The sequence below is a fragment of the Girardinichthys multiradiatus genome, chromosome 7, assembly GCF_021462225.1.
Source record: "Girardinichthys multiradiatus isolate DD_20200921_A chromosome 7, DD_fGirMul_XY1, whole genome shotgun sequence".
Lineage (NCBI taxonomy): Eukaryota > Metazoa > Chordata > Actinopteri > Cyprinodontiformes > Goodeidae > Girardinichthys > Girardinichthys multiradiatus.
Genome location: NC_061800.1, coordinates 29,354,950 through 29,381,093, shown reverse-complemented (window position 1 = coordinate 29,381,093; position 26,144 = coordinate 29,354,950). Strand labels below are relative to the sequence as shown.

General features: G+C 40.1%; 1 protein-coding gene across 1 annotated transcript in view; it reads left to right on the top strand.

Moving 5' to 3' along the window:
• The first annotated feature begins 855 nt into the window (after window positions 1–855).
• The window catches only part of LOC124870802 (plakophilin-4-like), a 109,246-nt gene continuing 83,957 nt past the window's right edge, over window positions 856–26,144 (top strand). Inside the window, exons 1-2 of the mRNA XM_047369607.1 lie at window positions 856–984; window positions 11,128–11,261. Coding sequence (XP_047225563.1) covers window positions 978–984; window positions 11,128–11,261 — 141 coding nt within the window. The 5' untranslated portion in view covers window positions 856–977. The remainder of the gene's footprint in view (window positions 985–11,127; window positions 11,262–26,144) is intronic.

Sequence of the window (26,144 nt, the reverse complement as noted above, 5' to 3'; positions counted from 1 at the left end):
AAACGTTTTTTGGAAATGAATTGGTGGACTAGTGAGACAAAAGTGGAATTTTGTGTCAGCTCCTGTTACGTGGTGTAAAACAAACGCAGCATTTCAGAAAAAGAACATTAAACCAAAATGGAGGTTGCACGGTGATGGTCTGGGGCTGATTTGCTTTGTCAGAATCTGAATGATTTGCAATAACTGATAGAACCATGAATTTTGTTCTAAAGCAGAAATTCCTTAAGGAGTTTGTAAGCTTAGGCACATTTGCGTTATGCAGCAGGACAAGACAAAACACACCAGGATCTCCACCTTTGAATGGCTCAGAAAACCAAAACTAAGGCTTTTGAGTCACCAAGCCAAGGTCTGAACCTTATTCCTACAGAGATGCTGTGACTTGACCCTCAGCGGTCTGTTCATGCTCGAAAACCCTCCAATGTGATTGAATCAAAACAAGTCAACAACAATGGCCAAAATCTCTCTGATGTAAACACTTTGGCAGTTATTGGAAACACTTAGAGGCAGTTTTCGCCAGGAGTGACTCAACTAGTTATTAGGTTTAGGGGGCATTTACGTTTTCACATAGGGCCAGGATGCTTTGGATAGTTTCTCAGAATTTATCATAATTTAAAAACTGCATCTCATGTTTACTTGGGTTGTCTGACATTAATATTTGGTTAATAATGTGAAGAAACAGAAGGAATCTTTAAGGTTGGCCAATACTTTTTCAAAGCACTGTATTACTATAAATGACTGGGTTTCCTGCTAACCAGGGGCATGCCCTACCCTGTGGACACATGCTCAAGTAGGCCTCAGGTTATTGCAACACTTGTGGGCGGGTGGTTCAGTGTGTGAGGTAGGCATGGGTGCAGTATCTCGTGGATTCATTTTTGCCTCTTCTCTTTATTGAGAAAGAGATGAAGATGCTGTAGGATTGTTGCCGCCAGTCCACACAGGGTCATGTGTCTCACCTTGTTGATTCCTAGGTCAACAGAATGACAGGTATGTGTCTATTTAAAGAAGACATTATCATTCTCATAGGTTTAGAGGACTTGCACTGGGTAATCATTGATAGAGTGATTGTGTGTATAGCTTAGACTGTTTCTAGTCTGAGCATTCCTTTGCTTCCGGGTGTGTCAGGCTCTGTTTTTGCTTTTGTTTGTTCTTTGCTAGAAATTCCAGCATGTGCTTTGACAAATTATAACCCTCCTTAGAGGAATTCTTGTTTATTTTATTTATTTTTCAGGGCTTCCTTGCTATCTGTTTGGCAGTGCTCAGCATAGGATTGCGAAATAATTGTTTCAGAGTTTTTGTGCTTAAGCTTCTATTGGACAGATTTTTTTTGTTTTTATAATGGAAGTCAATACTTTGTTTTGAAAGGAGTAATTATTTGCTGTTGCAGCTGCTGATAGTGTAGTAAGAACCACATTTCTTCCAGCTATTCTTTTGATGGGCACATAAGGCTGGTGAGTCACTTTAGATAAATCTAAGGCACACTCGTGTGTCAATCTTAAAAGAATCTGCTTCTTTCTTAGAAAGTCATCGGATGTAATCAGCCCACACTTTGTTCTTGTTTTTACAGCTATCCTTAATACACCCCTATAGTTTAGGTACTAACATGTTTAAGGCTTCAGGCTTAATATACTATTAAAGAGATACAGTAATTTCAGCTTCTCTACCATGGGCCTTTTAAAGTTGGAGTAAAGTAATCAGTCGACAAAAAAAACTTGCACAACTAAAGACGCCACATTTAACAAACTTTGTAAATGAGGATCTGCCAAAAAATCTCTTTCTCAAAATCCCCACAGCACCCTGGTGTACACCTATTTTGAAGTACAATGTAAATACATACTCTGCAAAACCAGAGAAATTTCTTCTCTCCCGGGGCTGCAAGAACAAAATGGTGTTTTTCTATTCCTGCAGCCCTAGTTCAGGAGTTCTTGCTACTTGTTCTTTACACTTACCTGGGCAGGACTTTTTTTTGTCATTGGTGTCTGAGGAATATGAAGTGGGTGTGTTGGAGTGGGAGGTACCTGTTAAGACTTTCTAGGAGTTCTGCACTTTAGTTCTTCTGAAGTATGAGATGTCCTTGGCAACAAGAACTTTGTTCTTTTTCTTTGCAGTGAAAGAACTAATTTGTTTGTTCTTGTAGAGTATTTATTGTCCTTCAGTCTGGGCCATTAAACAAATTTCAGCATTCTACTCAGTTTGACAGTATTTCTTATTGAGATTTATTGGAGCAAAAATTCAGCTGGTGATTTTGAGCTTAATAGGGCCTGACCAGAAATCAGCCGGTCGGAACCGGATATATCCAACCTTTTTTCCTATCAGACCATAGTAGGGGTAAACGGGTTGTGCTGACAACAACACGCTTTGGTTTGGAAGCTGTTACCGAGTGAAGATGAGTCACTGTTAGCTGTTTTCAGGATCAGTACGGTGTTAAAAAGGAAGTCAGGGGAAGCACAGAGATACATAACGGTATTTTAAAAGAATTATGGTTTTTACATGTCGGGTGTTTCAACAGTTCATTCAGGCTGTGAGAGAGCGTGGAAGAGCTGTGCTAATCTTTAATAAAATATTCTAAAGATAGTTTAAATTATCTGTAGTCATTTTTCTTTGCTTAAAAATAGTAAAACCCAGTTTTAGTGTAGTTGCTCTTTTGCATAGCTTATTTTAAAGGAAGAGGTTCATACAAAGGATTTAACAATTTTGATGTAATTGTTACATATTTTGTCTTATGCTCCAATGATTAAATAAACAGTGTTGCCATTGTCAATTTGGACATGGTTATTTGTTTAAAAGGAAATCCCACAGCAGTTGTAAACTCTAGTCTTTGTTGAGCTGAAAGTGTTAAAATAATGATTGTTTTAGTATAGCCTTCACTGAGATGTTCGTTAAAATTTTTACTCATCATCATCACAATATAATGGCATCACGTTGGCTCATTTTCTTTGGTATTTCTAATGGCACAATATTTAGTCCTGCATTATACTGCAAATTAAGGTTGGGCGAATGGACGAATTTATCGGCCATCGACAATAGGTTGAGCCCTTCAATGGTTGTTTTTTTTAAGAGCTATGGTTTTTTGAGGGGAAAAAGTCTCCACATCAAACTGTTTTATATGTGAAACACGGCTTAGAGCAGCCGGAAGGTGAACACCTAAATGCTCATGCAAGTTTGTTGTGTTACATCCTGTGGTTTACCTCTTTCATTCAGTTTAAAGCCAGAGTTATCCCAAATAGGTGACTTGGTTTTTTTTGTTTTTTTTATAACTTGCTCCTCCGTTTTTGAACATTTGTGTTCAAAATGGGCAAATCAGTACGTGGCTGTTTACATAGCTCAATCCCAAAATTATTTTTCAGACCTTTGTGATTAATTTTTACTCCCCAATATTTGTAAAACAAAATATGTATGAAGTTGACATTAGCATGGTTAGCCCAGCTAGCATTACTAAAGCTGTAGTCTCTGTAGGTCTTACTAATGTAGATTCTTGCCTTAACTTTGAAATTTCAAAAGTCTGGCAACATTTCCACATACGGTATGTTCCAATATTTATAACAGATGGAGGGCTGCAGAAGACAGCAGTTTTGCTAACTTTAAGTGTTCTTCGTTCACTGACAGCTTCCACTCTAAGGAGTGTTCTTGTCACCTGGTGCTACTTACAGTGCTTTCACACCAAACCTTTGGAATGCTTTTTACCGAGCCAGAGTCCGGTTTCTGGAGCAGATCACGGCGGCGTGAACCCATCCTTGACCCTGAAACGGATCGGAGAACCATACCCTGGACGGTTACAACTGTTGGTCTCGGCATGGTTTATCTGGACCCTGGAGTAGTTTGCTTGCAATGTGAATGCATGCCAGACCAGGGTACCAAAAGCAGGAAGAGAGGATGTAACGCAAGAGCAGCACATTTGAGTGAGGAAGATCAAGTAGAGGAAAAACAAAGTAAGAGCGAGAATCCAAAGAGTTTGAATATGTCTCATGGCGCTACTTGGAGTAGTCAAGAGGTGCAGGTGCACAACTACATTTGAACACCAAAGTAGCAACAGAAACCCAGATGAGTCGGGACTTTTTTCTTCTCAATCTGCGCAATGCTGGAGCAATACTGCCCCCTAAACAATCTGTTGCAACTGCATGACTTTGTGTGGTCTGGTCTAGAAAATCTCTTTGTGAAAGCATACCACACCAACTGAAGATGTGAATTTTCTCACTTTTACCAATCCCTGGACCGGACCAGCACCCTTTGTTATGATGCTGTTGTCTTTTTAGAAAAAATAATCCGATTTTTTAGTTACTAGCCAGCCTGTCACCGTTCAGAGCTGATATAGTTGAGAGACAACAGCCAATTTCTCAGTTAATCTATAATTGTTAGGTTATTATGTTGAAGCGCTCTGTATAGCACATCAATAATATATTTGACCAGTTAGTTCACTGCCATATACGTCCTCACCAGATATATTTTTCATGTGGGAGAGGCAGTTTAAATATTTAAAAATAATTTTTTAAAACCGACTGACCAAATTTCTTTCTTGGAAAACACAAAAATGTTTGACTCACTGAACGTTAGCCGCTCAGACCAAGAAATCATGACTGATTTGTTGTAAAGGGCTTTAATGTTTTGATGTAGAGAAGCTATTTTAATAGCACTGTTCAAAATGCTAAATTGTTCACATATAAAACTACATAATGTGAAAGAATCCTCTTGGTAATAATTTTTAGAAAGAAATATATTTAGGTTTACCTCTTTAAGCAGCAGTTTTAAAACTCCTTCCTAGCATATATTTCCCAATGAAGTAAAGTGCAGATCTTCTGCACTTTAAATTTACGTTTACCTGCAATGTTTTTTGAACCAGGTTGTTTTTTTTTTCTGTGCAGAAAGTCAGTTATTCAGTGTCACTCATGTTCTTTTAAGACAAATCGTCTATGTCAGAAGATAATGGGAATAATGAATTTAACTTGCAGAATTGTACGTCTTCAGATGACAGGACCACATGTCTTTGTGGGAGACTTACAACAAAACAGAAGTGAGAGCTTTTAAATTGATAAACAAAAATCCAAGTAATTTTCCAAGGATAGAGGAGCTGTATTTCTGCCATTAACTTCATTATCCAAGCGTTGTATGTGTTTTTAAACTTTTGTACTTGCTGCATTGGAGTTTTGAACAGATACATCTGCAGATTTTACCCAGAATACTTCAGGCTGTATATTAGCATGAACTTGCAGTAAAAATCCTAAACTAAATCTTTCTCCTCACAGAAGTGACCCATATTTCAGTACTTTCTAGAAATCCCTGTAATAGATACAGCTTTGAGCCCTCTTGGTACCTCTCCACAGGCTTTGCACACCTGAGTGTGAGCAGTTTATCCCCTTCTTTGCAGACCTCAGGATTACTCCGACTGAATTACAAGTGTCAGTGGGCCACGCATCTTCACTTCTCCAACATATGGGGAAAGGACACTTCGATAAGTGTGGACTTTGGTTAGACCATTCAAAGGCCGGTATATCCTCAAGTCGGTATTCCCTTTTCTCTGTGTCTTTTGGGTCACAGAAAGACCTTAGTGGATAGCACCGTGTTTGACAAAAAACTCAAACTAACTATCTGTTTGCTCTAGTTTTGCAGACCCATCGAATAATGTTTTATATACATATAAAACCTTAAATCCGTAGAGATATAAACTTGTTTTAGCAGCTGCTTACAGGCTCTTACTTTTATAGCTTTGATTGTTTGAGTCTTTAACAGGTACACAGAGCTGACTGAGACAAGTATATGTTGCTCTTGTCTGAGGTGTAAAAATATTCCTTTCACACAAAATTGGTTAAAAGCCAGGTAAACTCTGACTAAACAGATATTGTCATTGCATCCATACATCGTCTACTCCCACCTAATCCTTGTCAGGGTCGCTGGTGGTCTTGTGCCGATCCCCAGCAGTCACTGGGTAAGACGCAGAGTTCAACCGGGCCAGGTCACCAGTCCATTACAAACCATCATTGCAATATTTCATAAATTCTGCTCAGTTACGCAATCTTTTAATAGTATATATATATAATACTATTAATTTTTAACACGCTTGAAGCATGTTAAAAATTTGCATATAAAGACGCACACTCATTCTTCCATTTTATTTTTTGATTTTTACTTAATGGTTACAGATTGTTTGACATTTTTCTAACTCTGTATTTCACTTTGTTCATGATGTTTCTGCTGCATCTCTTGTCTAACAGTAAAGATTAATGATGTCTTCACAGAATGCTGTATGAAGCTTATGCAGTTGTAATGTAGGACACAACTGATTTTTCTTCTGCTGATCCTGTCCTTCTCCCTTGTTCCTAATGTAAACATAAACCCCCTCCTCTGCATACATGTTTTCCGCAGGTGTGAAGCCATTTAGGAACTGAGACCTGGCCCAATAAGGTCATGGATACAAGTATGAAAATCTGAACATAAATCTGTACCAGAATGACTAAAATAAACTGCAAATGACGTTTCTTGTTTACAATGTCCTCACCGCCACCTGATTAGGATGCTGTGTATATTTTAAAAGAGCTCTGATTATTAAATGACACTCCATAAATCTCAATGAAATTAAGCAACATTCTTCCTCAATACTACCGTAAGTGCCTGATTAGGTAATTAAGAAGATTTCTTCATTGAATTGCTGGTGAGGAAGGTTTTACATGCTATTGCATGATGAGGTAGTCTGCCTTCTTTTACAAATGTTTTGGATTCTATCATGTAACACCTTGAATCTGTGAAAAATTTACTTTTCTGGAATTTTCTACAGTTTTGTACACTCCTGGACTTGTTTTTTCTCTCACTAATGCAAACTGCTAGATTTCCTCTAGGTGGGGAGACAGTTTTGCAGAAAAAGGTGGTTGTCTAAGGAGTTCAGAGGAGTGGCCAAGTTTCAGGTCAGCACACCAGATCATGTGATTCAGCTAGTTAGGGTGGGGTCAGACTAAGACTTTGGGAGACGTTTGACCAGAATGATGTCATGTTTACACTGAGAACTGCACGGTATGATCCTGAGACATTATTCTAATAACATCCTTGAAATCTGAACTGATTGGGCTCGCTTCCACAGCTTCTCACTTACTTCTAAGCCTTGTTTTATTTTATTTTTTATTTTACGGTGTAAACAGTGGAAGTGGAAGTCACACCAAACTTTTAACCGGCAGGCTTTCAACAAGGCTTGTCCCCTCTGTGAAACACACAGAAATGTTGCAGAACAAGTGTGCTGGGTCTATCGGACTCTGGTAGGTTGGCAGCCGCATTTTAGTTTTCATTTCCATTTTGAAAGAAACCGAGAAGTTGAAATGAAGGGGCCAAAATTATTCAAGAGCTGATAAAATCGAGAATATTAGAGGTAGGCTTATTCCCACTATTTTTTCTTTGCTAATCGTGCGTCCTGGATAAAACCCCATCTTCCTCCTTTTTGTTTTGTTCACTTTTTATTTTGTCTTCTAGTGTTTGCATAGCGTCCTCATTTTGAAATTGTACTTCAGAATGGAGGTAAATATTTTAATAAATGATTTTCTGTGCTAGTATATATTTTTCCTTTTAGGTGGCAGGGTCTTTGTTTGGCATGTATGTTGTGTCACTGGAAGGTCATGTGTGGTAATAGTAATTTTCTCTGGTGATATAAATAGTTTATCCTCCATTAGACAAGGGCCGGTAGGTTATGCTTATTATTGTTATTATGTTATTACTATAAAAAGTTTAAACAAAAATGTATAACATGATCTAACTCATTTTATTTAGAAACAGAAAGGCAATTTATTTTTGCAAAGCTGCTAAAAATACATATAATTTCTAACTTTTATTATTATCATGATTTTGATACATAGACGTATGGAGAGTAAGGGAAAAAGTTAAGTTGGTGACGACGGCATTCGTTTACTTCAGTTAAATATATTTTCAAATGAAAGGATTAAATTCTTCAGGAAGTAGTGAGTCAGTGACAGCTAAAACGGTTCAGGTGCATCTCAGAAAATTTGAATGTCATCAAAAAGTTAATTTAGTTCAGTAATTGAATTTAGACGTTTATAGATCTAAATTATAGATCTCATTTTCTTTTTTTTGCAGCACTTCTGGCCTTTATTTCTTTATTTTTCCAAAGTAGGCAGACAGGAAGTCGTGGGGGGGGGGGGGGGGGGGGGGGGTTGGGGGTTCGTACAACACAGGTCTTCTCACCTGAAATAATTTTACTATGACTACAGGTCCTTCTCAAAATATTAGCATATTGTGATAAAGTTAATTATTTTCCATAATGTAATGATGAAAATTTAACATTCATATATTTTAGATTCATTGCACACTAACTGAAATATTTCAGGTCTTTTATTGTCTTAATACGGATGATTTTGGCATACAGCTCATGAAAACCCAAAATTTCTATCTCACAAAATTAGCATATCATTAAAAGGGTCTCTAAACGAGCTATGAACCTAATCATCTGAATCAACGAGTTAACTCTAAACACCTGCAAAAGATTCCTGAGGCCTTTAAAACTCCCAGCCTGGTTCATCACTCAAAACCCCAATCATGGGTAAGACTGCCGACCTGACTGCTGTCCAGAAGGCCACTATTGACACCCTCAAGCAAGAGGGTAAGACACAGAAAGAAATTTCTGAACGAATAGGCTGTTCCCAGAGTGCTGTATCAAGGCACCTCAGTGGGAAGTCTGTGGGAAGGAAAAAGTGTGGCTGAAAACGCTGCACAATGAGAAGAGGTGACCGGACCCTGAGGAAGATTGTGGAGAAGGGCCGATTCCAGACCTTGGGGGACCTGTGGAAGCAGTGGACTGAGTCTGAAGTAGAAACATCCAGAGCCACCGTGCACAGGCGTGTGCAGGAAATGGGGTACAGGTGCTGCATTCCCCAGGTCAAGCCACTTTTGAACCAGAAACAGCGGCAGAAGCGCCTGACCTGGGCTACAGAGAAGCAGCACTGGACTGTTGCTCAGTGGTCCAAAGTACTTTTTTCGGATGAAAGCAAATTCTGCATGTCATTCGGAAATCAAGGTACCAGAGTCTGGAGGAAGACTGGGGAGAAGGAAATGCCAAAATGCCAGAAGTCCAGTGTCAAGTACCCACAGTCAGTGATGGTCTGGGGTGCCGTGTCAGCTGCTGGTGTTGGTCCACTGTGTTTTATCAAGGGCAGGGTCAATGCAGCTAGCTATCAGGAGATTTTGGAGCACTTCATGCTTCCATCTGCTGAAAAGCTTTATGGGGATGAAGATTTCATTTTTCAGCACCACCTGGCACCTGCTCACAGTGCCAAAACCACTGGTAAATGGTTTACTGACCATGGTATCACTGTGCTCAATTGGCCTGCCAACTCTCCTGACCTGAACCCCATAGAGAATCTGTGGGATATTGTGAAGAGAACATTGAGAGACTCAAGACCCAACACTCTGGATGAGCTAAAGGCCGCTATCGAAGCATCCTGGGCCTCCATAAGACCTCAGCAGTGCCACAGGCTGATTGCCTCCATGCCACGCCGCTTTGAAGCAGTCATTTCTGCAAAAGGATTCCCGACCAAGTATTGAGTGCATAACTGTACATGATTATTTGAAGGTTGACGTTTTTTGTATTAAAAACACTTTTCTTTTTTTGGTCGGATGAAATATGCTAATTTTGTGAGATAGGAATTTTGGGTTTTCATGAGCTGTATGCCAAAATCATCCGTATTAAGACAATAAAAGACCTGAAATATTTCAGTTAGTGAGCAATGAATCTAAAATATATGAATGTTAAATTTTCATCATGACATTATGGAAAATAATGAACTTTATCACAATATGCTAATATTTTGAGAAGGACCTGTATTTATGCTTTTAAATCCTGTGGCTGACTGGTTGCACAAACCATATGTTATCACTACAATATTCCCTCGACCTATGAGTTCGGCTTGCTCCTGTACAAGTTGGCCAAAGGGGCTTGTGACTACCTTGCTTAACCAGTCAGCCCAACCCCTTTTAATCCTGCCATTAGGGGTTCTGTGAAGGAGGCTAAGTTTTTTCACCTTGCCTTGGTCTTCTGTTTGCTTAAAGGAAGAAAAAGAAGAATTTTGTCCACCTTCACTAAGCTGCTTTTGGTCATGGTCAGCCCGGTCTTTTGTTTCCTTCTGCTTAGTTTCCTGGAAATGAGTTGCTGTGTCTTTGACTCAAAGGCTGCAGTGGAAGTGGGAGGGATTGAACAACAGAGGAATTTGGGTAAAGACAGGGAGATTCCTGGAATATTCTGAACACACTAAACCAGTCAGCAGTAGCGCAACATTAATCTGCCATTCTAGAGCCGGGCTGGCACCTGACCCCGGACAGCTCAGGCACCTCGAATAACCCGTGCTGTTTTAGGTGACAGGAATCACATTTCTTCTGAGTGTCTGGAGACCTTTTGTATGCTGCTTGCTCATACATTGCTTGTCAATAACAGCAACTGGACATGTTCAAGTGACTTCTGTATTGTTAGATCCCCCTTATTTGAATTTTACCATTCTGTCACGCATCGTCTAGTAAATCTGGATCTACATTGAGCAGGAATTCCTTCACTCTCTCTGTCAGCAGTTGATAGTGGTCTAATGAGACCGTTTCTATTTATTCTGCAACCCTCAACTGGAGGACGGGGTGCCGAGAAAGAAACATGCGATCACCTTATTTTAACCTTTTTTACTCTCACTCATTTTTCTGCAACCTCTCCATTGCATCAGTGTGCAAACACATCATTACCCCTAGCATCCATATGCTTGAACAGCCTCAGGAAAGCTCATTTTCTATGATTTATGTGGCATTTATTATGCAATTCTATTTCTCGAACAATTAATGTTTTAGTTGTATGCTGTCTGATGGCCATATGGCATTAATTTGCAGTGTCACAGGCATAACACACTGTCAGTCCCTTTCTATTCAGGCCATATGGCATGTGTGGGTGTATGTTTGTGTATGCGTTGGTATGGTTGGTGACCACTAATGGTCAGCTCTCAGCATCACTTGCCAGTGTGCAACAGGGACGGGTTGATTTAAGTCAAATTTATGAGGGAAGTGTGTTTGTACAGGCTTGCACACATTTTGCTCTGTGTAGAGGATTCTCAGCTGAGTGCCTGTGGTGACCACGGCGTTGTGTGTTTGTGTTTGTGTGTGTCTGTACAGGAGGAATGCCAGCTCCTGAGCAGAGCCCAGCGACGGAGGAGGGGCTTCTGCTGACCATCCGCGACAGTTCAACTGGCCGCAAAATGGAGACTGACAACACGGCCAATAACATCCTGGCCTCCGTCAAGGAACAGGTGGGATTTTTTTTCCTCTTTAAACTATGCTTACAGCCTGTTTGACTCATGTTTTATCTCTTATTATAAGGAACTATCTGAGACTTTATGAAACATTTTGTGTACAGTGGCGTTTATTGGCTGTTAAGCTGTCTAGTGACTCACATTTTCTCCTGCTAATTTATGCGTAACATTTTTATTGTGATTTATTGTAACTAAATAAAGGTTGTAGGAAAACTTGCTCACACTCTTTTTCAGCTTGGCCCACCAATTGTCTATGTGACTGAGGTCAGGGATTTTTTGGGGTCACTCCAGACATTGACTTGATTGTCCTTAATCTTTGTAACTAATTTTTTGGTACGGTTAGGGTCTGTTTGCAGTACCCATTTGTGCCCAAGTTTTAACATCCTGCCTAACGTATTGAGGTGCTGCTTAAAAATTACGACATACTATTCTTTCCTCATAATGCATTTTTTTAGACGTGCTGAAGTCTCCCCTCCACATGACCCTGCCACCCCCATACTTCACAGTTGGGATGGTGTTCTGGGGCTTGATGGTGTTCTCGTTTTTTTCTGCGTGGCAGATAATTGCATTATTACAAATCTGCAGTGGACACAGCTTGACTCGAGATATTGTATGTTTACGGCCTGCAGCCAGGGTCTGGCTTGTATCAGTGGATGACCAGGAAGCTCAGCTGTAGCAGCATTTCAGAGCTTGAGGAGGGGCATTCCCTCTGATTCACTCCATTTCTGCCTCACTCTTTGTGATTCAAGCACACTCATTTTGGTCTTGCGCACACATGCACACATGACACACACACTTTCCTTTCCTTTCTGGAATCACGTCGGTCTTCCTGAAATTTCCTCCCTGGATATTGTCCAAAAATAACTTTTGTTCATTGTTTAACATTTTAACTCCCTTGTTTCATGATTATTTTAACCGTTCTTTTGAAAGTTGCTTATACTAAAGTTGTACTCTATCAAACATCTATGTGCAGCCTTAAGAGCCATTGAGATTTACTGCTGGATAGTTGGTTTTGTTTACACAACCAAGGAAGAGGAAGGAGGGAGCACCTGTTGATGTCACGTCCTTCCTTAGAGTATTCCTCAGTTGCTCGTCCGGTTCGAGCAGATATCCATGCAGACAAGCAGGAAGAGCAAGTAGTCTGCTTGAGCTGACTGACTGACTCACTGGTTGAAGCTATACGTTAAAGGGGACTCCTGTAGAAACAGTTGAGACAGTTAAATGATCGTTCGTCTGTGTTTGGACAGAGCAGAGTTAGACAGGAAAATAAAAGGGTGAGTAGAAACGAAAAACTTGTGGGAGGTCACGCTTGGCAAAAGTGAGAATGTTTTTTCCTCTCTGGCTTAATGGTTTTCCTGTGATTGTGGAGAAGGAGACCTTCCAGGGATTGCCTGAGGTAAACATGCAGGAGTGCTCAGCCAAAGGCCATGTGCGTTTTTTGGGCTCAGGCTAAAAATGACTGGGTGTTTGGTATAATCATTTTTCTTCTTCTTTGCCTGTTCATGGGAAAAATTCCTTCCCTGTGGTTTTCTAACCAAGCCCTTCTTTTGTTTAATTTTCCTTTCTTTTTGTTTCAAACTCCTGCTTCAGTCACTGTTGTAGTAACAGCTGCGCAGGGCTTGCCAAAATGCCCAAACAAGGACAGATTCACCCACATATTATTCTTTCATTCTCCTAGAGCGTTCCTTTGCTTGGACATGTCTTCCCTCTTTCCTTTCCTCCTTATGGATGACATATTTGCAATCATTTCTTGCACGCCTATTTTAAATGTTTTTTTTTTTTTTTTGTTCCTTTCACTATATCTCATATGATATTTCTCCATCACAAGCATTAATGGACTGCATTGTATTTCAGAAGTAAGTCTTCAGTAGCGTTCAGTGTCCTAATAAAATTTAATTCAGTCGTAAGGGTTCTTTTATGGATAATCAAGGAGCTGGTAATTTCTATCTCCTTTATTGTAAGTGTAATTAAAGCTGTGTAGTTAAAGTTGTGTCTGTATGTGACACTAATTCAGAAAGACTCTTTTATGCGTATTCAGCCTTTATGACTCGTGTGTTTCTTGTCTAAGCTTTTAAGTTTTGTTGTCCTTGAAAATATCTTGAACTGCTGTTGCTTTGCGCATCATGTCTCAGAATTGCATAATATACACGTGCATCTAAATAAATCACTGGAAGTTGATTTACTTCAGCAATTCGGTTCATAAAGTGAGACTCATACACAGTTGAGACTAATTGTTTCCATACACTGTAACTAATCTACATTTCTCCCTGACAGTAAGTCAGACTGAAGTTCTCCTGTTAGGATTACTAAAATGATTTCGGTTAGCTAAATGCTAAAATAATGAGAGGGATAAATATTTTCTTCAAGAACTATTAAAATTCCTTCAAATTGGGCAGTTTACAAAGGAAATGAGGTTGGATTGGTCTTTAAAGTGAATGACTGGGGGTCAAACCTCGTAGATGTTTTTAGACAAGCTTCTGACAGTAGCTTTCTGGAATATTGGCCCATTCATTCTGACAAGATTGATGTAAAAGAGTCAGGTTTGTAGGCCGCCTTTCTCGCACACACCTTTTTCTGAGATTAAGATAAGATTTTTGTGCCGGCCCGTCCAAAACATTGACCTTTTTGGCGATATGCTTGAGACTGTTGTATATTTAGAAGACCCATTTGTGTTTAAATCCAGCTTATAATGTTTCCTCAGAAGTATTCTGTGATAACGTGTTTGTTTTATTATATTATAGATGAGAGATGCTGCACGCTGTATGTGACAGGAAGAAATATAAGAAGAAATATTTTGTACCTACTATCTATTTATTAGGACTACATTCTTGTAACATAATAAACTATGGGCAATCATCTTTTCTCAATCAAATGATGTGGGTTAATATTTTCAGAGTAATGGCTTTAATAAATGTTTATTATGACTAGAGTCTGTGCTGATTAAAGCAGCAAAATATATCAGATTGCAATCATCATTGCTGTATCTTCAATCACAAAGCACTGCTTTAATGCACATTTGGTAGAGTATCATACTTTAAGTGTCATGGTGTGCATATGGATAATATAGTCTAGTTGCCTGGACTCCCCTCACCTGATGTACACCTACAGTGACTGAGATGCTAAAGCTCGTGGAGAGAGCTGGGGACTTTGTGTAATGCTTAAGAAAGTGTCTGGGAAATGGGGGTTAATCATAATAGATATCACAATTTTAAACAATAGTATCATAGTTGGATATTTTTCTCACATCACGCATCTCATTAAGGTGGTTCTGGGTCTTTTTGAACATTTGATGTGTTCAACAACAGTTTTATTAGCTGTTTGATCAGGCATTCACTGGTAAATATTTGACTGATTTACATAATAAACTATTATGTTAAGATAGAGAAAATCCATTTCAGTGACTTCAGTAAACAAACAAACTTCTGCCTATATGGGACTTGTTAGGCATGGAGAAATCTGACCCATGATGGTGGTAATAGAGCTGATTATCTTTTGCCACAATAAATTGTTTCAATTTAAATTGCTGTATCTGTGTTACAGTGTGAAGCTGTTCAGTGACCTTGCTTGAAACAGAAAAAAACAGGATTATTTACCTTTTTAAATGTTTATTTTGGTTATCGCTTTCTGCTGCTGGAAATATTTTATTATTTTTCATAAATGTTTGCAGCTGTTAATGGTTAAAGCATTTACTGGTCGCAGATGCTGAAAATATTACCTAAACTTTATAAAACTATTTACAAACATCGCAGGTTGGTGAAGCTACTCAATGCAAGGTTAGTCAATCTGTTTTAACATAGAAAATAAACGCATCTCAATACTTAATTTATGTGTTGGGAAAAAAAAGATCATCTTAACACAGTTATTTACTCAATTTTGTAATATTTCCTTTACACAAAAAACTGCTTGGATGCAATATTTGGTTGAATATTATATTTGAATAGACATGCATGCAAATTCAGTGTGCCAGTAATATATTTGGCCTAGGTATTGTTTTGCTATGTGGCCGTGATGCTAAATTCACAAAGAGTAGTGGGGTTATTGTGATCAAGGACAAGAAAGAAAAGAGTAACTAAATTGTGGGATAAGCATTAGCCATGTCCTCATTGTTATATTCAGCATTATATTAGGGATGCACGATATTAGGAAAACATGCAATATGTAATAATGTTAAATGTAGTGCCAACTATATGACTTGTGATAAATAAACAAATAACTGAATAATGTTAATGTCTTTCTGCTTTGGGTTCATAGCAAACATAGACCCCAGTAACTGGATCAAGTGAGTAGTTGATCCAGCCACTGAAAAAAAAAAATGTTATTATTTCCATCCCAACCACATTCGAAACAACTTAGCAGCAGTTTCTTAATGACACTACCACCTTTCCACCTTTTTACCTTATAAAACTTTCAATTCTGCATCAAACAATAAATGCCATCAAAAATGCTATAGTTAGAGAGTCTGACTGCACGGTACTTAATCAACTGGCTAACACATTGCATATTGTGTACAGCGATATTGGGATAACAATACATTTGCAATGTATTGTGCAGTCCTAAAAAGTATCGCAAACTGAAGCCTACATAGTAAAACGCTTAGCTATTTAATAGAACATCTGACCTTGTCTGGAATTTGATGGTTATGAGATTTCTCAAAAAACAGCTTATTCTGGAAACTGAGTAGATAAGTTGCTGGACCTTGGGGGTTGAAATGTTTTTCCTTTTCGGCAGCAGGATTCTACCGCTTCAGTGTCCCTGGGTCGTTTTTGATGTAGCAGTTATTTTAAGGTTGTGAAAACCTCAGACCACAGCACGCTCATTTACTGTAAAGTCACCCTACTGTAATATATGCCGTCACTGTTGATGCTACCTTTCAAAATGTGTAAGCCTGGATAATCAGAGATGCAGGCTTTTGAACAGAGAGCTCACAGCCAGCTGGATAGTCCCTTTTCTTATCAGCCTGCAGGGCATGGTGTCGAAATCTCCAAAAACAAACAAAGGTTTTCCAATCATCTGAGCAGTTTTCTTCGGTCTATTTTAAATCAATATACCACCAGAAGTGAATAGAGTTGTCCGTTTTTATTCATGGGCACTTTCAGATGACGATACGGCTTCAACTGGTATGAAACTGATGGAATGACGAACTGTATACACTGGACTTGTTTATCATCTCATGCTGCAAATACTGTCAGAAAATCATACTTGTTTTGAATGAGGTGTAGTAAAACGGGAGCTTTAAGATTCTGGGTTTAATGATTGATTTTCTGCTATGTTCGTTTCAGCAACTCTCCAAACTTACTCCAAGTGCTCAGAACCTCATATATTGGATTTTTGCCATTCATTGCATTTTGTTTTTATTACAATGTACACAGCAATGATTGTGGCTGTTCTTACATGTTTTGGCCCTAGTTCATGTAATCATGCAGTTACTAGTTCTATTTACCATTTATTAATTAGTGTCACGGTCCATTCCATCTTGTACCTATTAACACCCACATAAGTCTAGGAAATAAAGCGTTTCACCATTGCTCTGCACAGTGTTTTTTTTTTATCTGTTTAATCCCTTTGGCTCTTTGTTGAGCGAGCCATTTTAAATCAACCATGCAGGCATCAGTGGCTAAGAGGTCACGTCATTTAAGAGCATTGTAGTGATGATTTTGACCTATTAACTGCTTTCAAATGCCTTTTGCTCAAGAAAATTAGCTTCAGGAATCAAAGGCCCTTCTGTTTTTTTTTTGGGGGGGGGGGGGGGGGGGGGGGGTTACTGGACACAAAAAGCACTACTTGGGTGCACACAATGTCTATAGTAGTTCCCCTGAGTTTCTTTTATAGCCAGGTTAGACTGTCTAAAAAAGAGGCTCATTAAGCTGGGAAACTCTGAAAGGAGGTGGTAGCTGGTGAAGAAGCTTGTGCATTTTTAAAAGATCAGTCAACAGCATCATGAAGACCAAAGAACAATCCAGACATTCATGGCTACAGCTGTGGTGGATTTTAAAGCAGTGCTAGGTCCTTAAACAATATCCAAGCTTTAAAGATCTCGCAGAGCTCTGATGAGTCCAACATGTGAACATCTCAAGATTATGGCTCAATTTAAAAGCTTGCAAGACATGGCTGATATCCGAAACTATGGCGCCTGGCAAGACGAGAAGCACTAAGAAATGCAGCAAAGAGCCTCATGGTAACTCTGGAGGAGTTGCAGAGATCCAAAGCTCAGATGGGAGGATCTGTGAACAGGCAACTTTTAATAGTGTTCTCGACATATCTGGCCTGTATGGAAGAGTGACAAGAGGAAAGCCAGTGACAGGCATGAGGAGTCATGTTTGCAGTTTCCCACAGTCCATGAAGGGGACCCAGCAAACAGGTGGAAGAAGGTGTTCTGCCCAGATGAGACCAAATTATGTAAATTATATATACTTCTAGTGATATATTAAGGTTTGTGCTTATAACATGACAAAATGTGAAAGAGTTAAAGGGGTGTGAATACTTTTGTGGGGGTCTGTAATGCTGCTACATGCAAAAAGCTGTTTGCAGCACATATACTTTTTGGTTTACATCACATCACCTGTTATCTATTGTGATTGCTGTTCTCTGAGCTCACACTACCCATATTTTACTGTGTACACTGTATTTATTGATTTTTTTGTCTGTATAAGTCCGGTTTGGACTTTAGAAACACACGGGTTCAGGTTGTTGTACTCTGCCAAAAGAGTACCACTGTTGCTAGCTGTGGCTGTAAATGCCCGGCCCAGCTGGCAAAAAGGCCTCTCACCAAGATCTCACTCTGGTGTTTCTGCACATCGCCTCACAATAAAACACACCACACTGGAAATTTCCCTCTATGTTTGAGTTAGTTGCACATGAACAATCTGTGTAGCTCCTGCCTTTCCCTGGCAAACACTTTAAAACGCTTGTTGCACTGGCTAAAATATCACACATTTAAAATAACAATGCAAGCCTTTATCTTGTTTTAATAAAGCCAAGTTCACCTTTGTCTGAATGACCCAGGTAAAGGAGGTATTAGTTTGGGTCAAGGTAAAGCCTCAATGCAGTTATGTTGCTACTTTGCCTTTCCATGCCTTAAGAGCTGAAGACAGTGTGAGTTCTTTCTACAGGCGATGATGCCTGTTCTACTTCCATAGGTGAAATAAGAACTCTAATTACAATCGACTAGTGATTTCCTCCAGTCCTGAGGGTTTTATCTCCCTTCCTCTGCGTACTGCTGCTGTGACACAGGCAAGGAGAAATCTAGAGGCATACAAATTCTGGCCTCGATTATAGTCATAAAAATGGAAGCCTGGCTCCGAGCAATTACCCCACGGGGGAGCACAATATTGGAGGGAGGGGATGAGACATATTCATAGGTGAGGGATGCAGGTGAAGGAGAGTGCTCAGATACACAGAGGAAAGACAAAAATGCTCAGATATGTGAAAAGGACAGAGTGATGGACTGCAGCTATGATGGAGAGAGTTGGAGAGATTGTCACCTGTGAATGTTTTTTCTAAAGCACCATGAAAAGAGGCTTTCAGTGCAGCTGGGAACAGAAACAAGAGGACAAGAGAGAAGAAGAGGATATGCTCTTAACGTGACATAAAGTCAAAGAAGCGGTGCTCTACTCTGACATGGCGCTGTCGATTTAAACACAGCCATGGGAGCACTCCCCTCAACTAGCCTGCTAATACTCATCGCCATCACTGTCAACATCATCATCATTTTAACTGCAATCATTGCCACTGTCAACAGCGTGCTCAGAGGGTGCAGTTTTTGGGGAGCAAGGGTTGTGCTCTTCATACAGATGCATGGAGTCTAGTTAAAGCTCCTGTTTTCTCTGCATTCAAAGATGTAGTTAATTGTACTGACCCAGTGAATCATTATCAGAGTTTATGTCTCTGCATCAGCTCTTACCTACGTGTCTCTGATGGTTTTCTCTAAGTGAGTGATCTGTACGTAATAACATGACTCACTGCAGTCTTTGTTCACCACATCGGCCTCTAGATTGACAGTCCCTGCATTGTTCACTCTTCTCATTACGGCGCAGAGCAACTTTCTTTTTGTCTGACACAAACCTATTGATCGTTCAGTGGAATTGTATGTTCACTGGTGTTCAGGATTTGCTCCACCGTTTAAGCTTTTTTCTCTAATCGAGGAGAAATGGATCCCACTTTGAGTCAGCTGGTCACATGGATTGGCTTAATGTCTCAGAATTGTGATCAACTGCCTCATGTAAAGGCTTTTATTTTAGCTCAATAACAAAAAAAAATAAAGAAGAACAAGTCTAGTTCAAACGTTAGCTTTAAAAACTCTGATGAAAAAAGTTTGAATATTCAGATCTTGAAAGGCAGCGAAATGCTTATGTATTAAACTACTTTGACCTTGATCTGCATTTTCATCCAAAGAGCACCAATTATTTGCTTTTATATTTGCAGCACAGCACTAGGTAAAAAGACAGCCCATCGTATACCAATGAGGCATAGCATTATGGCCGCTGAGAGGTGAAATGTATAACACTGATTATCCCTTCATCGTGGCACCTGTTAGTGGGTGGGATTTGTTAGGCAGCAGCCCCATGGCTCATGTGTTAGAAGCAGTAGAAACGTCCAAGGACTTGGGCACTATTGAATACAAAAAAATACTTCCTTTATGTTTATGCATTTGACAAAAGCTTTTATCCAAAGCAACCTACCAGTGAGGATATAACAATGTGCTCAGTATCAAAGCTAGCAGTAAGCTACTTGGAAGCAAGACAACTACTCAGGTTCAGTCATAGGTGATCAGACTGAAAATGTAGAAATAGAGTGTAGGCATAGAGGCAGGAAATGCTCTCTGAAGATCTTGGACTTGTTCTGGGAGCGCTCGGTTGGTCATTCCACCAATGTGGAACAACACATTAGTTAAGGGTATGTGTTCAGTTATACAAAACTACACAAATTACAGCCCTTTTCCTGCTGCCACAATCCTCTGAAATCTTTGGAAAAACTGCTTACTGTGGGCGCGGCGCTGATGGTGTAGGAGCGAAAGCGCACGACCATGTGCAGAGGCTATAGTCCTCAAAGCGGCTGTCCCGGGTTCAAGTCCCGGACCTGTTGACATTTGCCGAATGTCTCCCCCTCTCTCTACCCCTCTTTCCTGTCTGCCTACTGTCAAATAAGAAAAATACAAAATAAAGGCCACTAGTGCCAAAAACATATCTTAAAAAAAACAAAAACTGTTTACTGTGAGACTGGATGAATTCATTGATAAATACACACTGCTTTCTAATGCTCAATAAGTATTTAGAACAAGAGGATCTACAACATTGGCATTACCAGATCTCTGGCATTACCAGATGAAATTTATATCTGGGATATTTCTTGATCCTGTAAAGGCATTTGAACAGAATCAGTCATGAAATGATAAATAATTTGGAAAGATATGGTGTAAGGCTTTAAGTTTGGTAAAAACCTGTATTTTATTCTGAATTTTTGCACATTGTGTGTGTTGGACCACAGAGCAATGTGTTGGTACCACAATTAATTATGTGTATCAATGTACGCTAAATGTCGAGTTTGTTGATGACAGTAAATTTTGATAAATGTTGAGAAAAAAACTTCAATTCAGATAGAAATAGAATATAATAAAATAAGACAGGCATGGTGCTGGTGTTGTAGGGGTTAAGCGTGCGACCATGTGCAGAGGCTATAGTCCTCGATGTGGCTGTCCCGAGTTCCGGACCTTTGGCGAATGTCTCCCCCTCTCTTTGCCCTCTTTCCTGTCTATCTACTGTCGGAAAAATGAAAAATAAAGGCATCTAGTGCCCGCAAAAAAGACAGAAAGAGTACATGAAATTAAATTCCTAGGTGTGACAAAAGATGACAAAAAATATATATATCAATCACATTAAAACAAACCGGCAAAAGCTTGACAGTTTTTTCTGAAGCCAAATTTGAAAACTTTCTAGTTATGTTTATTGTAAGGAACAAATACTTGCAGTATTTCTGTGAATGAAAGAGTGTGATAGTTTAAGAGGTATATTCAATCTAAAGCCTAACTGTATTTGAAGGACCAGAGGGAGTTTTTCTACATTAATTTGCAATTAAAACAACATCTAAAACATAAATACAAGGAGATTATTTTCAAAAAGGTACAGGGATTTATTGAGCTGTTAATGTTGCTTTCTTTCTTGGTTTGTAATATGTATATAACGTTTAATCTGTATATTGTGTTCTTTGACCTATTTATGTGGGGATTGTATAAGCAAAGGCGTCATCCCAATCCTTTTTGGGTCTGGGTTAGAGCATCTCCAAAACTACAGCTCTTGTTGGCTGTTCCTGGTCTGCAGTGGTCAGTATCTGTCAGAGATGGCAGTAGAAGAGTGTTGAGAAGGGGAAATGCTCATCGATGCACATGGGAAGTAAAGGATGGCCCATGTGGTCCAATCCAACAGACAAGTTACCCTAGCTCAACTACCTGAAGTAGTTAATGCTGGTTCCGATAGAAAATTGTGACAATACGTTGATGACAGTCTATGGGGTAGTATATCTTCACACCAGTCAGGGCGCCCTGCCTTGGGTCCTGCTATCCATGGTGATGAAACTTGGACCTGTACTACCTACTTAACCATTGTTACCGACCATGCACACTTATTTCATCGAGGCGGTATTCCCTGATTGCTGCAGCCTCTTTCAGACGGATATTGTGCCCCCAGATCTCAGTGCAGTTGAGCATTTGTAGGATGTGGTGCATAAACAACCCACCTCCCAAATCACTGGATTTAAAGGATCTGCTGCCAACATCTTGGTCCCAGGTACCACAGCACACCCTCAGGTGTCAAGTGGAGTCCATGCCTCAGTGGGCCTTGACTGTAGAAGAACAACACATTATTAGCTGGCCAGTATGTTATGCCAGATTGCTGTATCTTTGCTAATAGCAATATTTTAAATTTGAATGCTAATGAGCCAGAAATACAAATAAAATGTCATCTTGTTCTATTAGATCTTGCCCAGTCATATCTCAGAATTTATTTGTAAAAACAAGTGTGGAGCCTTTACATCAGTAGCTTGTAAATCACCCTGGAGAATGTGAAAAAATTACACGGTAAGTTATTGTTCAGTGTGTTTATAAAAATGTTTTTTCTTCACCCTCCCACTCATGCAGTCGTTTTTATTGACAGTCTTTTACAGGGTTGTCATTGTCTTTTGTGCCATGAACTACGCTGGAGATGACAGCTCCTTTAATAGCATCCACCACATATGTCATTCCTGAATGACATTTTAATTGGTAATCCAAAGCAAAATTGGAACCTCCTTTTTACAGTTAACTTTAGTCATTTCTGAAGATCCATATTGGATTCTCTCAGTTTGGGCAATAACTGGTCTGAAATGGTTTAAATTTGAATACCTGACATCTGGGAAAAAAATAACACAAACGCATTTTTGGATAAAGTGGAACTTTTAAACTAACGGACATGTCACAAAAGGTAGAGAAATTATTTTGCCTCATGTTGGATAATTTTGGCATTATGAACTGTAACACTAGAAATAAAACATAAATATCTCTGCCATTGGAGGTCTCTATGTTAGTAAATATAATTGCCAATTGCACCCAGTGACTCATATCTTGCATTATAGCTAATGAACATATTTTTCTATCAATATTTTTGTTGTCTGATGGCACACAAATTGGCCTGGATGCCATTATCTATCAGGCTCAAATAGTTGAAGAGGTTCAACGAGCGTAACACCAAATTTTCATCTTATCTGTTGGAGAAGGTCTCTGAAACCTCCCATTGTTATTTCCAGACCTGGGCAAAAAAGTGAATGCAACTCTGGGCCAGAGAAAAGGTGTGACTGTATGCAGCTTTCTTAATAATCACAATTCATGGTTCCTTTTGGTCTACCCTCACAGGATACTCCCAAGGCTTGTTGTGTTCTCTCACCCCTAGAGAGGGGAAGAGAGTGGTGACACTGTATCATTAATTTACTCAGGTTGTCGAAATATAACCAAATCAGAAGATGACACAGATTCGATGTACAGAATTAGATTGAAATGAGGTTTTATTGTTCCAACTTAGGTAGACCTTGATTAGAGTTGTTAGAAGCCAGAGGATGAGGAAGCCCCAAGGATCCGAGCAGAGAGAGAGTGTTCTGGCGGTGGAAATATTTACAGTGCAGATTTCCTGAAGAAGAGTTCCATATGGCGACAGGCAGGCAGACAGATGGGCAGATCAACAGGAAGGCAGGACAACAAGCGATCAGGCAGGCTGACAGAAGTCCACATAACAGAGACTATGTTCCAGCAACAGACTGTGTCAGCAGCTGTCTTAAAAAGCCATGAGCTCATTAGCTGGATGAGTTGCAGCTGAGAACAATGAAGTGCCAGAACCAGCCAGCAGAGATCTCACAGTACCCTCCCCTCAACGATTGCCTCCAGGCAATCCCGAACGTTTCTCTGGATGACGTCTGTAAAAAGATGTAATGAGATCAGGGTCCAGGATAAGAGAACGAGGTACCCAGGTTCTTTCTTCAGGTCCATATCCAGCCCAATCCACAAGGTACTGAAAACCACGCCCCCTACGTCGAACATCCAGGATACGATTGACCGTGTAAGCTGGATGGTCATCAATGAGACGAACAGGGGGAGGGAGCTTGGTGGGTGGATTCAGGGGACTTTCCGAGACTGGCTTGATCTGTGAAACATGAAAGGTAGGATGAATGTGCATAGAAGCTGGCAACTTGAGTCTCACCGCAGAAGGGTTGATGATCCTTTCTATGACAAAAGGACCGATGAAACGGGGGGCCAACTTTCGAGTAGTATCCTTTAATTTAATATTCTTGGTGGAGAGCCAGACCTTCTGATCAATGCAGTAGACCGGTGCGGTGGAACGGTGACGGTCAGCAAACCTTTTATTCTGTTCCAAAGTGCGTAGAAGTGTCCTCCTGGTCTGACGCCAGATCTTACGACACCTGGAGATATAATGCTGAACAGAGGGAACAACAGTGTCAGATTCAATACTGGGGAATAATGGAGGTAGATAGCCCAGAGAAATCTCAAAGGGAGATAAACCAGTAGCAGAGGAAGTATGAATATTATGGGCATATTCTATCCAAGTGAGATGTCTACACCAGGAAGAAGGGTTGTCATTAATCACACATCTCAATGCTACTTCCAGTTCCTGATTGCATCTCTCAGTCTGCCCATTAGACTGAGGGTGGTAACCAGATGAAAGGCTTACGGTAGCACCAATAGCCCTACAGAACTCCTTCCAGACTTGTGAAATGAACTGCGGGCCTCGGTCAGAGACAATATCCAAGGGCATGCCATGAATACGGAAGACATGAAGAACCAGAAGTTGAGCAGTCTCCAATGCAGACGGAAGCTTAGTTAAGGGAATAAAATGAACAGTCTTAGAGAATCTATCAACAACGGTAAAGATGACTGTGTTTCCGTCAGATGGCGGGAGACCAGTGACGAAGTCAATAGAGATGTGGGACCATGGGCGACTAGGGGTAGACAGAGGTTGAAGAAGACCGGCAGGAGGTTGATTTGAGTTCTTGTTACGGGCACATGTGGAACAAGCTGCGACAAACTCTCTAATGTCGGGATTCATAGTGGGCCACCAGAAATACCTCTTGGTAAAAGTGATCATACGATTAATCCCCGGATGACAGGTAAGTTTATTATTATGAACCCAATCCAGAACTTTATTGATGACAGAGTTCGGAACGAACAGTTTGCCTACAGGACCAGTACCTGGGTCTGGTTCAGATTGTTGTGCCTCCCTGATGTCCTTTTCAATGGCCCAGGTGAGGGCGCCCACAATGCAGGATTCCGGTAAGATGGAAGCTTCAGTCTTGGATTGCTCAGAATGAGAAAATTGGCGAGAGAGAGCGTCGGGCTTGATGTTCTTGGAGCCGGGTCTGTAAGAGATAGAAAAATTAAAACGAGCAAAAAACAGGGACCAACGGGCTTGTCTGGAGTTAAGTCTCTTGGCATTTTGGATGTAAGAGAGGTTTTTATGGTCAGTCCAAATGAGAAAAGGGACTTCCGCCCCCTCTAACCAATGCCGCCACTCCTCAAGCGCCAACTTGATAGCCAGAAGCTCTCGATTTCCCACATCGTAATTCTGCTCTGCTGACGACAAACGACGAGAAAAATAAGCACAAGGATGCACCTTGTTGTCTATAGGAGAACGTTGAGACAAGATGGCCCCTACTCCAATGTCAGAAGCATCAACCTCCACAACGAATTGCGCACTAGGATCAGGATGAGTCAGAATGGGTGCAGAAGAAAATAAAGTTTTCAATTTGCAAAAAGCTTTCTCTGCCTCAGGGGACCAATGGAATGTCTTCAGAGAGGAGGTAAGTTGAGTGAGAGGCACAGTGACCTGACTGTAGTTCTTTATGAACCTTCTATAAAAATTTGCAAAACCTAAGAACCTTTGGAGTTGCCTGCGATCCGTTGGAGTAGGCCACTCTGCCACTGCCTTGGTCTTCTCAGGATCCGTTCTGTACCTGCCTGCTTCAAAAATAAAACCCAAGAAGGTCACAGAAGAAACACCGAATTCACATTTTTCGGCTTTTACAAAGAGTTGGTTTTCATAAAGCCTCTGGAGTATGGTCCTGACATGCTGGTGATGCTGATCAATGTTCTGAGAGAAAATCAAAATATCATCCAGATAAACAAACACAAAGAGGTTGAGGAAATCACGGAGAATATCATTTATAAGAGCCTGAAAAACAGCGGGTGCGTTAGTCAATCCAAAAGGCATCACCAAATATTCAAAATGTCCCAGGGGAGTCTTGAAAGCTGTCTTCCACTCGTCACCCTCACGGATCCGAACCAGATGATACGCATTGCGCAGGTCGAGCTTGGTAAAAATCTTGGCAGTGTGTAATTGGTCATGTATA